The sequence below is a fragment of the Chiloscyllium punctatum genome, chromosome 39 (genome assembly GCF_047496795.1).
Source record: "Chiloscyllium punctatum isolate Juve2018m chromosome 39, sChiPun1.3, whole genome shotgun sequence".
Lineage (NCBI taxonomy): Eukaryota > Metazoa > Chordata > Chondrichthyes > Orectolobiformes > Hemiscylliidae > Chiloscyllium > Chiloscyllium punctatum.
In genome coordinates, this window is record NC_092777.1 from 60,872,285 (window position 1) to 60,885,508 (window position 13,224).

Sequence of the window (13,224 nt, forward strand, 5' to 3'; positions counted from 1 at the left end):
CATCTGAGGTGTGCCAACAGCATTAAGATCCTCCAGAATGTCTTACTGACTGTTGTATAAATGATTGTGGATGTCTTCATTGCAGGAACCCCTGACATAAAGGGGGAGGGATGTTGTGTATTTATGGAAGTATGTTGGATTATCAATTGAACAGTCACCGATCACATGACATATCAATGTCATTGGCCATTTGAGTGGGAAATACCTTAGTATTCCTGTAAAGTAAACATCTCCTTAAAAAGCTTTAGCTGTTATCATTTTGACCATCTGGTCCTTCTTGCAATGTAACAGAAAGTATCTTTAGCATATAATTTGGTTCATGAATGTTGTGTGAAATGCAGTCACGTGAAGATGCAAGACACTAAATCCACCATAATGGACATCCTGGGAACTACCTTTGATCAGAATCTGAACTGGACTACCTATATAAATACAATGGCCACAAGAGGCTAGGTATTCTATGAGAGTAATTCACCTCCTGTCTCCCCACAGCATGTCCACCATCTATAAGCCATATGTCAGGAGTATGATGTAATATATCCCACTTGCCAAGATGGTTTCAGGCCTAACAACACTCAACTTGAAACCATTCAGGAGAAGCCCACATAATTAGCATTCCATTCACTGCCTGAATACTTGCTCCAGTCAGCATTCATGCACAGTGATAGCAATCTGTATCATCTAAAAATCTACTGAGGCCTAAAAGAAAACCAGTGGATGCTTAGGAACATCTGCAAATTGCCATCCAAACCACACTCCATCCTGACTTGGAACTGTATTGCCTTTCTTTCACTGTTGCTCGATCAAAATCCTGAACTCTCTCCCTGACAGCATGATAGATGTCCTTAAACCCCATGTACTGCAGTTGTTCAAGAAGGCAGCTGGTTATGACCTTTCTCAGGGCAGTCATAAATGTGTAAAAAGTGCTGACCTAGCCAGTGACACCCACATTCCATGAATTTTTTAAAAAACATGATTAGTTAAAAATTCACCTTAGAAAGATGCATGAAAGCATATTATTAGCCTCCACAGATAGTGATCAATGCTGTTTTATTCTGGGTGTTAGTGAAGAAGATCTGGCTTCTCTTTGACCGACAATGACCCTGAACTTACAGGCTTTTTTGCTAGAGTCTTTTAGGGAAAGAAATGGTCCATCCTTAGCTCATCTGGCTGTTGTATGACTCTAAATCCACAGCATTGTCTCTGAAAAGACTTAGTGAGCCACTCTGATGCATCAGAAGTATTGGAGATAGTAGAACATGGGCAGTTGGGGATGGGCAATAAATGCCGACTTCGTCACTGACACCTACAAACCATGAATCATATTAAAACCACTGTAACCTTTGAGAGAGGATCAGAACAGATGGACTTCAAATGAACTGCAAACATAACCTGAATAGTCTGGGAAAGTCTTGCATTGTAGATGGAACTAATGCTATTATAATAGATTTATAGGTATTCCAGGCAAAAGGAAAATATGATGCAAGTAATTATGGAAGTGATTTTGAATACAAGTATAAGCATTTTATGTAAATCTGTTTCTTGGCGTAAAACTAATGTTACTGAATGTGTACATTACTGTGAGGAGAACAAAAATAGTAAACAGATTTCGAGATTTTATCAGTTGTGCCTAAAGTTAGATTTTTATCCATCAGCTATTTCTTCTTTTGGACCTTCATATTCTCAATATCACAAGTAATTTGGCCATTGGAGAGCTGAGGTGCATTCATCTATTTAAATGCCACCTTTGGTACACCCGCACCAACCAACCCCACTGCCCTGTTGCCGAACATTTTAACTCGCCCCTCCCACCAAGGACATACAGACCCTGTACCTCCTCCATCACCAAACCCTAACCACTCGATGCCTGGAGGAAGAATGCCTCATCTTCCGTCTTGACAGTCTAAAACCACACGGGATCAATTTGGATTTCACCAGTTTCCTCATCCCCACCTCTTGACCTGTCCATCTTCCTTCCCACCTATCCGCTCCATCCTCTCTTTTTGACCTATCACCTCCACACCTCCACCTTCATCTACCTATTACATTCCCAGTGACCTCTACCTTCATCTACCTATCACATTCCCATTTATCTCTCAGCACCTCAGCCCACAAGCCTCATTCCTGATGAAGGGCTTATGCCTGAAACATCGATTCTCCCTCTCCTTGGATGCTGCCTGACCTGCTGAGCTTTTCCAGTACCATGCTCTCAATTCTTATCTCTAGCATCTGCAGCCCTCACTTTCGCAAAGCAGATGGAGCCTTAGCATTAGATGATTACGTGCCCATATGCATTGAGCTATGTTTATAATGTAGGAAACTAAACAGATCAAATAGATTATTCTTTTTTAAATGAATACGTGCAAGACAAGCATAATTGAAATTGGTAATGAGAGGAGAATTGAATGAACTAAACAAAAAAATGACTGTCAGAAAATGCTCAAAGTTGCAGTACGTTGCAGCAGAGTTGAAAATTAAATTAGCAAAGCATCAGTTGAAGATGAGTTAATCAAGACGATCAAATAAGTTTTTGTCGGGGGGGGGGGATGTTTATCACATTGCAGATTAAAATGACAGTACATGCCACAGGCACTTTTGCTACACGTGATGCATTATGCTAAGTAAGTTCCACTCCAGTTTTAAGATTTTAAACACTGCTGCTATTTAAAGTAGTTTCAATGATGAAATGCACTACTTACGGCATAGTAAAGTAGTAGCAGGGTGTTGTACCGTTGTAGTTTGGTTGGTGCATTGCTCTCCATTGCATGTAGTAGCAAATGAACAAACATTTCTCTGAAGATGATGGATGATCATTTGGAGGGCAAGGTATCTGTGAACACCTGCTAAATCTCCTACGAGTTACTTTGTCATAGAATTATGCAATTTTACAGAAAAGGAGGTTTGAGCTGGGTCTTTTCAAAGAACTATCCATGCAGTCCCACTTTCCTGCTGTTTTCCATTGCCATGCAATTCTTTGCCTCTTCCAGCATATATTGAATTCTCATTTAAAAATTTCAGTAAAGTATCCAAAATCTTTCTGACGACCTTTTCTGAATCAAATCTTATAGTCTAACAAAGTCCTTCCATTTTCCCACTCTATAATTATCTTAAACCTGTCACCGTTGGTTACTGACCCTTCTGCCAGCACTTGGAGTTTCCTCCTATCTGCTCCATTTTACTCTGCGTAGCCTGCTTTGCTGAGAAGTGAAGAATCCTGATTTCCATCGTCTTAACATTGAAGTGTTCTGCCTCAGGTGTCATCCCAATAATTGTTCTCTGCATTCTCTCTAAGGCCTAAATATCCAAGCTAAAATATGATTCTTGTTTTTTCTCACCATCATATGGCACTTCATTGTGGAGGTAAGGAATTGTGAATGGGCACTTTTGTTCTCCCAGGAATGCACATTGTCATGGCAGTTTGTAATGTTTATAGTGCTTATAAACCACAGAATGTTTATATACCTACTGCCCTACCACAAGTACAAGTTTCTTTATTTAAAATTTACTTTCAATGCAGTTGAGGCTATCCTAACATGTTGCCTTCAAGAACTGAAGAAAAGTGCAATGACTGGCACTAACAGAGAAACAAGCAGCAAATTATAAAATTATCACAAATTGTGAAATAATTTATAGCTTAAAAGTCAAAGAAGTTCATCGTGAGAAACATGATAATTTTTTGATTTTTTAAAATAAATTCTGTGAATTAAACATTAAGTAAAATGTTGTCAAAATTAAATATTAAAGTATTATTCTAACATCTGGAGTATAATTCATCATGAGTACACTTTGCATGAAAAATGATAGCATGTGCTGATAAATTCCGTGGCTTGATTAGACATTCTCTTTAAATTAAAGTAGGAATCAGATTCAGTAACATGCTTTGTTTAATTGTTTTTAATCAAAAGATAGAAATGAAGACAAAGATGCTGGAAGCAAAATTCCATGAGGAGAAGCTCAAACTACAGCAGAAGCATGATATGGATGTTCAAAAGGTAAACTGAGAAGTTTTTAAAAATAATTTATCTTGCTGTAGGGTATTGCTTCTGTAAGAACATAATATTTTGGCATCAGACTAATAAAAAAATGGAGGAAGAAAAGAAAGTTGGGAGTTCAATCAGCCTTGGATGGAATATTTTCTCACTTTCACTAAGCTAACATAAGTGGAGGCCTAAATTCTTGGTCAAGTGAATTTACATAAAGGCCTGAATGAATATAAGTTTCACAACTGTGTTTGATGAGATTATTGTTAGACTGTGATGCAGTCATACACTTGTGAGATTCTCTAAAGGCAACATACTTTGGACTTCTGATTCTGCGTCTATTTCAAGGAACTCCATCTGCTTGTTTCCTGTGAGTGGGGTCATTACAGCAATCTTTCCTGTTAGCGGTTTGAGCTAATGTCTTTCTTCCTTCTAAGATATGTGTGTATGACTGCACAGCACTTAGGAAGTTGCAGTATATTCTGGTCGTGTGACTGCTAAAAAGAATTTAAAGGCTTTGCACAGTAAACCAAACAGCTGGAAAAAATAAACTTTCAATGAATATACTGGTCAGCATTGCCTGATTTTCCTCTGAAAGACCAAAAAAACTTTGTTTGATTTACTCAGTGCATGGCTGTCTCCAGGAAACCACTTGGCTTTTCTGGGAGAGAATAGAATAGAATAGAATAGAATAGAAATTTATTGTCATGTACTTTTACCTAAAGAATACAGTGAAAAGCTTTCTAAGTCACCACACCACGCCACCTCTGTTAATACAGAAGTTGTACATAATGATTAAAAAAAGAAGTAAACTTAAGACAAAGTTCATTGTGATTCAGTTAGTGGCTGGGCTTGGGGAAAGCTGATTAAGGAAAGCTGGTTATACCCTGAAGGTAGAACTGGAATGACACTGCCATTTTGGGACAAGAACGTCATGCTGGGACAAGACTGCCATGCTGGACTGAATGCCTCTGCCGAAGGAGACTGTCATGCTGGGCCACTATGTTGGGTCACTGGAAGCCACCTCATCACTGAGGGCTAGGAGAAGCTTCCTGTTCTGCATCCGACATTCCTTGGATCTTGCCGCCATTCTGCTGTCCATCCCTTCGGGCATCCAGGCCTAGCTGTTGACTGGCTGGGGGAAGTCAGCCCAGGACCTGCTTCTTGGTCAAAGGGTGAACCTGGGCTGGGGTGGAGAGGAGAGGAGAGCTTGATGTCAGGGTATTGGGCATCATGTTCAGAAGCATTACCACTTGCATGTCAAAAACTGTAGCGGCCTTTCCTACTTTATATTGTTGGTGCCTTTCCAAAGGTGAAGAAGGTTACTTATCAATTAGGTCAATAAGCTGAGGATGGCAGGTGGAGTTTAATTTGGAGAAATGTGAAGTATTGCATATTGGTAAAACAAAAAAGGGCAGGACTTATACAATTAGTGGTATGGTTCCGGGTACTGTTGTAACAGAGAGACCAAGGGATTCTAGTACTAATTCTTGGAAATTTGATTGGGTGGTTAAGAAGGCATTTAGCATGCTTTCCTTCATTGTTCAGACCTTTTGTGTATAGGAGTTGGGACGTCATGTTGAGGTTGTACAGGGTGTTGGTGAGGCCTCTTATATAGTACTGTGTGCAGTTCTGGTCATCTTGCTTTAGGAAGGAGAGGGTTCAGAAAAGATTTACCAGGATGTTGCCAGGAATGGTGGGTTGAGTTATAAGGAGAGGCTGGGACTTTTTTCACCGGAGTGTACGAGGTTTAGGCGGTGACCTTATTAAGATTTATAAAATCATGAGAGGCATACATAAGGTGAATAATAAGGGGAGTTCAAAACTAGAGGGCATATTTTTAAGGTGAGAGGAGAAAATTTTGAAAAGGACATCAGAGGCAACTTTTTTTACAGAGACAGTGTTTCATGTATGGAAAGAACTGCCACAGGGAGCGGTAGATACAGGTGGAGATACAACATTTAAAACACATTTGGATAAGTTTGTGAATAGGAGAAAGTGAGGACTGCAGATGCTGGGGATCAGAGCTTAAAAATGTGTTGCTGGAAAGGCGCAGCAGGTCAGGCAGCATCAAAGGAGAAGGAGAATCGATGTTTCGGGCATAAGCCCTTCAGGAATGAGGAGGGTGTGCTAAACAGGCTAAGATAAAAGGTAGGGAGGAGGGACTTGGGGGAGGGGCGTTGAGAATGCGATAAGTGGACGGAGGTTAAGGTGAGGGTGATAGGCCGGAGAGGACGGGAAGAAGATTGCAGGTCAAGAAGGCGGTGCTGAGTCTGAGGGTTGGGACTGAGAAAAGGTGGTGGGAGGGGAAATGAGGAAGCTGGAAAAATCTGTATTCATCCCTTGTGGTTGGAGGGTTCCTAGGGGGAAGATGAGGCGCTCTTCCTCCAGCCGTCGTGTTGCCATGGTCTGGCAATGGAGGAGGCCAAGGACCTGCATGTCCTTGGCGGAGTGGGAGGGGAAATTAAAGTGTTCAGCCACGGGGCGGTTGGGTTGGTTGGTGCGGGTGTCCCAGAGGTGTTCTCTGAAACGTTCCGCAAGTTGGCGGCCTGTCTCCCCAATGTATAGGAGGCCACATCGGGTGCAGCGGATGCAGTAAATGATGTGTGTGGAGGTGCAGGTGAATTTGTGATGGATATGGAAGGATCCCTTGGGGCCTTGGAGGGCAGTGAGGGGGGAGGTGTGGGCTCAATTTTTGCATTTTTTGCAGTTGCAGGGGAAGGTGCCAAGAGTGGAGGTTGGGTTGGTGGGGGATGTGGATCTGACAAGGGAGTCACGGAGGGAATGGTCTTTCCGGAACGCTGATAGAGGTGGAGAGGGATAGGGGTGCTGGCGTCTGTTTGGAGGTGGCGGAAATGACGAAGGATGATTCGATGTATCTGGAGGTTGGTGGGGTGGTAGGTGAGGACTGCACCAACTGCGGCCTCCTATACACTGGGGAGACAGGCCGCCTACTTGCGGAACGTTTCAGAGAACACCTCTGGGACACCCGCACCAACCAACCCAACCGCCCCATGGCTGAACACTTTAATTCCCCCTCCCACTCCACCTCGGAACCCACCAACTGCAAGGGATGAATACAGATTTCTCCAGCTTCCTCATTTCCCCTCCCCCCCACCTTTTCTTAGTCCCAACCCTCAGACTCAGCACCGCCTTCTTGACCTGCAATCTTCTTCCCGACCTCTCCGCCCCCATCCCCTCTCCGGCCTATCACCCTCACCTTAACCTCCTTCCACCTATCGCATTCCCAACGCCCCTCCCCCAAGTCCCTCCTCCCTACCTTTTATCTTAGCCTGCTTGGCACACTCTCCTCATTCCTGAAGAAGGGCTTTTGCCTGAAACGTCGATTCTCCTTCTCCTTTGATGTTGCCTGACCTGCTGAGCTTTTCCAGCAACACATTTTTAAGTTTGTGAATAGGCAAGATTTGGAAGGATATGGGCCAAATGTGGGACTAATTTAGTTTGGGAACATAGTCAGCATGGACTAGTTGGACTGAAGGGCCTGTTTCCGTATTGTACGATTCTATGGCTGCCACTTCCTCTCTTTTATCACTTGTGTAGGATATAATGGCTACAAATTTTCTTAAAATTTTCAATATTTGCTGCAGGATTTTTAATAGCTGTATAAAGGCCAGAACAGCTAACTTCTTTCTTAAACTGAAAATTTCTCCTTGCACCTTAAACAGTCAACTTAAATATATGCCAGGTGAGGGTCTGTAACACAACAGGATACATAGAGTTTGAGCAAGAATTTCAAGGTTTTTTTAAACCTGGAATAGTTAGATTTTAATATTGCTTTGCGTTTAGCCAAGTGAAAGAAGAAAATATTTTCAAGAGCTATGTGACTGAATGTTGCTTTGCTGTTTACTAACCCTCCTAACCTTGAAAGCTTATTGAATGCAAATATGTGCAATCAAATGTAATCAAGTTAGACGACCAGTAATTGCTACCTCAGGGCTGCTATTACATATGCGTATGTCTGGGTAAACCTTTACAGTGCCTTTTCAGGTAAGGTTCCGACCACTGGCCAGATTTACACAAATTACACAGATTTATAATTACTTTGAAGATAATAAATGCTGGAGATCACAGTTGTCAGACAGCATCCATGGTGAGGGAGAGCAAGCTAACATTTTCACTCTAGATGACTCTACATCAGAGCTATTTTTCAGCAGCGGAAGCTGAGAGAACGTGAGTTGGGTGCAGCTGGGAAGGTAAGTTTGAATATAAAATACTTACTTAATGGATCAGTAGAATGAAGACTGAACTGGAGCAGAAGTGGACATGGGGACTGCTGGGTAAGTGAACTAATATATTTGGGCAGTGGCTAAACCTGAAACACTGTACGTTCATGTCTCCCACCTGTCCTGCTCCTCAAAGCAAACAGAAAATACTCTTTGTGGAAGGTTGGTAAGGGAAGATGTTTTTTAAAGTTCTTTTGGCAATTTAGAGCAGAGGGGTTGGAAGCTAGGGCAATTGCATGCTCCTCTTGCTGGATATGAGAAGTAAGGGTCACCACTAGTCTCCCTGCTGACTTCATCTGCGAGAAGTGCACCCAACTCAAGCTCCTCACAGACTGCATTAGGGAGCTGGAGCTGGTTGAACTTTGGATCATTTGGAAGCAGAGGGAGTGATTGAGAGGAGTTATAGGGAGGTAGTCGCACCTAAATTACTGGATAAAGGTATTTGGGTGACCATAAGAGAGGGAAACTGAGTAGGCAGACAGTACAGGGATCCCCTCTGGCCATTCCCCTCAATAATAAGTATACCGTTTTGAACCCTGTTGCAGGGGATGACCTACCAGGGGAAAGCCAAAGTGGCCAGGTCTCTGGCTCTGTGGCTCAAAACGGAAGGAGGGAGAATAGCAGAGCGATAATGATAGGAGATTCAATGGTTAGAGGAACAGGAGATTCTGTGCTTGTGAACGAGACTCTTGGTATGTTGCCTCCTGGGTGCCAGGGTCAGGGATGTCTCTGATCGAGTCTCCAGGATTCTTAAGGGGGAGGGTGAGCAGCCAGAAGTTGTGGTACAGATTGGTACCAATGACATAGCTAGGAAAAGTGAGGAGGACATGAAAACTGAATATCGGGAGTTAGGTTGGAAGCTAAAAGGCAGGTCAAACAGAGGATTAATCTCAGGATTGCTACCAGTGCCATTGGTTTGGGAGGTTAGGAACAGAGAGCAAGTGCAGCTGAACATGTGGCTGCAGAGCTGGTGTAGGAGGGAGGGCTTCAGATACGTAGATCATTGGGATAACTTCTGGGGAAGGTGGGACCTGCACAAGGAGGACGGGTTGCACCTGAACTGGAGAGGTACCAATGTCCTGGGTAGGAGGTTTGCTGGAGCTCTTCGGGAGGATTTAAACTAATTTGGCAAGGGGATGGGAGCCGGAGCTGTGGATCGGAGGATGGGGTAGCTGGTGAACAGGCAGGTACAGCAGGCAGAGAGTCTGAGAGGAAGGATAGACAGTTTATAGAACAAAGTTGCTGTCAGTGTGATGGGTTGAAGCGTTTCTATTTCAACACAAGAAGTGTCAGGAATAAAGAACCTCGAGCGTGGATCTGTACTTGGAGCCACGATGTTGTGGCCATTACGGAGACTCTGATGTCACAGGGGCAGGAATGGCTGTTGGGTGTTCTGGGGTTTTGATGTTTCATAAGGAATGGGGAAGGAGGTAAAAGAGGTGGGGGAGTGGCATGGCTAATCAGGGGTAGTATCACAGCTGCAGAAAGGGAAGTCATCAGAGGGTTTGTCTGCTGAGTCCGAATGGGTGGAAGTCAGAAATATGAAAGGTACAGTCACTTTATTGGGAGTTTTCTATAGAACCCCCAATAGCAACAGAGACACAGAGGAGCAGATCGGGAAGCAGATTTTGGAAAGGTGCAGCGGTAATAGGATTATTTAGTGCAAATCATTTGAATGGAGCAGATTTTGTTAGGTGTGCCCAGGAAGGATTCCTGATCAATATGTAGATAGGCTGACTAGAGGGGAGACCATATTGGATTTGGTGCTTGGCAAATCAGGTCAGGTGTCAGATTTCTGGGTGGGAGAGCATTTCAGTGATAGTAATCACAACTCCCTGACCTTTAGTATAGTCATGGAGAGGGATAGGAGCAGACAGTGTGGGGTAATATTTAATTGGGGCAGGAGAAATTCCAATGCTATTAGGCAGGAACTGTAGAGCATAAATTGGGAACATGTATTCTCAGGGAGATGCATGACAGAAATGTGGAAGTTGTTTAGACAGCACTTGCTACGAGTGCTGCATAGGATTGTCCTGTTGAGGCAAGGAGGGGATGGTAGGGTGAAGGAACCTTGGATGGCATGAGATGTCAAATATCTAGTCAAGAGGAAGAAGGAAGCTTACTTAAGGTTGAGGAAGCAAGGATCAAACAAGGCTCCAGAGGGTGACAAGGTAGCCAAGAAGGAACTGAAGAATGGACTTAGGAGAGCTAGAAGAGGGCATGAAAAGGCCTTGATGGTTAGGATTAATCAAAACCCCAAGGTGTTCTGTACTTATGTGAGGAACAAGAAGATGGCCAGAGTGAGGGTAGGGCCAATCAGGGCTAGTGGAAGGAACTTGTGTCTGGGGTCAGAGGAGATAGGGGAGGTCCTTACTGAATACTTGGCTTCAATATTCACTAGTGAGAGGCACCTTGTTGTTTGTGAGGGCAGTATGAAACAAACTGATATGCTTAAACAGGTTGATTTTAAGGAGGACAATGTGCTAGAAATCTTGAAGAACATGCTGATAGATACGTTCCCTAGGCCAGACAGGATATAGAGAGGAACCTTGCTTATCCGAATATCAATTATCCGAATTTCAGATTATCCGAAGAAGATTTCGAGGTCCCACAAAAATGTTACATCAAAGAGGTAAGTGTATTTAATTTACCTGTACTGAAGAACATGTGAAAACCCTGGCAAAAACAAAGAAACACAAGAAGCTGAAGCATCAGCAACTGGATATGTTTTAGGTAAGGATTGTTACATAGCTCTTTGAAAAGTAAGTGTTTTACAATATTCCCGTCACTTCACCAGGCTGTTCATTTAAAAAAAAGGCTGAGAACGTAACCGCATGCGTGAGGCGGTGCTTCTATCTTTCTATTGTGAGACTGAGTTCCCACAAACTGACAAATAATCTTGTGATCGTAGAAGCTGTTCAGTATCTTGCTTAATGCTGGGAATTCATTGGAAGGGTTTAGTCCTTCTCATTTTAACATGTAACTTGCAGGTGCAAACATTAATTTGTTTAAATGGCAGACTCATTAAAATTATAGATTTAAACAAATTCTCAGATAGCGCACAGTGTTAGATCAGTATGGCTTCCCTTGTTGAAGGTAAAATCGATTATCCGAACAAAATAGTGCCTGCCCATCTTTTTTGGATAATCGAGGTTCCTCTGTACTCAAGCTTACTTGAGGCAGTGATGGCAGTATTGCTCTGCTGTTGGCGATGATCTTTGTCCACTGGTGTAGTGTCAGATGATTTGAGGGTGGCAACTGTTATTCCTTTGTTTAAGAAAGGGATTGGGGTAACCCTGGGAATTACAGACCAGTCAGTCTTGCATTGGAGAGGATTCTGAGAAGCAGGATTTATGAATATTTAGAAAAGCATAGTTTGATTAGAGATCGTCAGCATGGCTTTGTGAGGGGCCAGTCATGCCTCACAAGCCTTATTGAATTCTTTGAGGATGAAAAAAACCGCATTGATGAAGATCGAGCAATGGATGTGGTGTATGTGGATTTTAGCAAGGTATTTAATAAGGTAGTCTCCATGGTAGTCTCATTCAGAAAGTAAGGAGGCATGGGATACAGGGAAATTAGGCTGTCTGGATACAGAATTGGCTGGCAAATAGAAGTTGATGGAAAGTATTCAGCATGGAGCTTGGTGACCAGTGGTATTCTGCAGGGAATTGTTCTGGGGCCACTGCTGTTTGTGATTTTACTTAATGACTTGTATGAGAGTGGGTTAGTAAGTTTGCTAATGACACAAAGGTTGGTGGAGTTGTGGATGGTGTGGAAGGCTGTTTTAGGTTGCAATGGGACTTTAACAGGCTTCAGAGCTGGGCTGAGAAGTGGCAGATGGAGTTCAACCTGTAAAAGTGTGAAGTGATTCATTTTGGAATGTCGAGTTTGCATGCAGAATACAGGGTTAATGGCAGGACTCTTGGCAGCGTGGACCACAGAGGGATCTTGCGGTTCATGTCCATAGATTCCTCAAAGTTGTCACCCAAATTGTTAGGGTTGTTAAGAAGCCATATGGTGTGTTGGCTTTCCTTAGCAGGGGGACTGCAGCTCTATAAAGCCCTAGTTAGATCGCGCTTGGAATATTGTGTTTAGTTCTGGTCACCTCCATTAAAGGAAGAATGTGGAACCTTTAGAGAGAGTGCAGAAGAGATTTAGCAGGATACTGCCTGGACTGGAGAGCATGTCTTATGAGGTAAGGTTGAGGGATCTAGGGCTTTTCTCATTGGTGTGAAGAGCATGAGAGGCAACTTGACAGCGGTGTACAAGATGATGATAAGCGTAGATAGAGTGGATAGCCAGAGACTTTTTCCCAGGGCAGAAATGGATATCACGAGGGGTCATAATTTTAAGGTGATTGGAGGATGGTTTAGGGGAGGTGTCAGAGGTTCTTTACAGAGAGAGTGTTGGTTGCTTGGAATGCATTCCCAGCAGTGGTCATACAGTGAGACACATTAGGGACATTTATGCAACTTTTGGATAGGCACATGGATGACAGAAAAGATGAAGGGTATTTAGTTTAGTTCAATCTTAAATTAGGGTAAAAGGTCAGCACAGCATCGAGGGTCGGAGAGCCTGTACTGTGCTGTACTGTTCTATGTTCTACGTTCTATTTCCAGTAACTTAATCCTACTATTTGTTGTTGCAGTGTTCATTCAAATGAACATGGAGAATGGAATTGGCTGCAATTGTTTGGGATTAGATTGTAATCCCTTTGAAGAAAGAAGGATGATATTTTATAGGGTGGGACAAATCCTTTAAATCTAGGGATTTATGGCACATCATGTTGCTGTTTTTGGGTCTGTAGGCCTGGATAAAGGGGAGGTTATGATGTAGTGATAATGCCACTGGGCTGGTAATCTAGCACTTGTGGAGGCATGGGTTCAAATCCCACCAAGGCTGATGGTGAAAATTTGTGGCACTGTCTTGTGGCACAGTGGTAGTGTCCTTATCTTTGGATTGTTCTAGAGGCGTGTACTAACATCTCTGAACAGGTT

At 43.0% G+C, this 13,224-nt stretch overlaps 1 protein-coding gene across 8 annotated transcripts in view; it reads left to right on the top strand.

Moving 5' to 3' along the window:
• The window catches only part of cep112 (centrosomal protein 112), a 577,437-nt gene that overhangs the window by 134,029 nt on the left and 430,184 nt on the right, over nucleotides 1-13,224 (top strand). For all 8 annotated transcript variants that reach the window (XR_011954852.1, XR_011954853.1, XM_072558882.1 and 5 more), the window contains exon 9: nucleotides 3,906-3,992. Coding sequence is in view for 6 of the 8 variants with exons in the window: in XM_072558882.1 (XP_072414983.1) it covers nucleotides 3,906-3,992 (87 nt within the window). In the remaining 2 variants the exon portion in view is untranslated. The remainder of the gene's footprint in view (nucleotides 1-3,905; nucleotides 3,993-13,224) is intronic.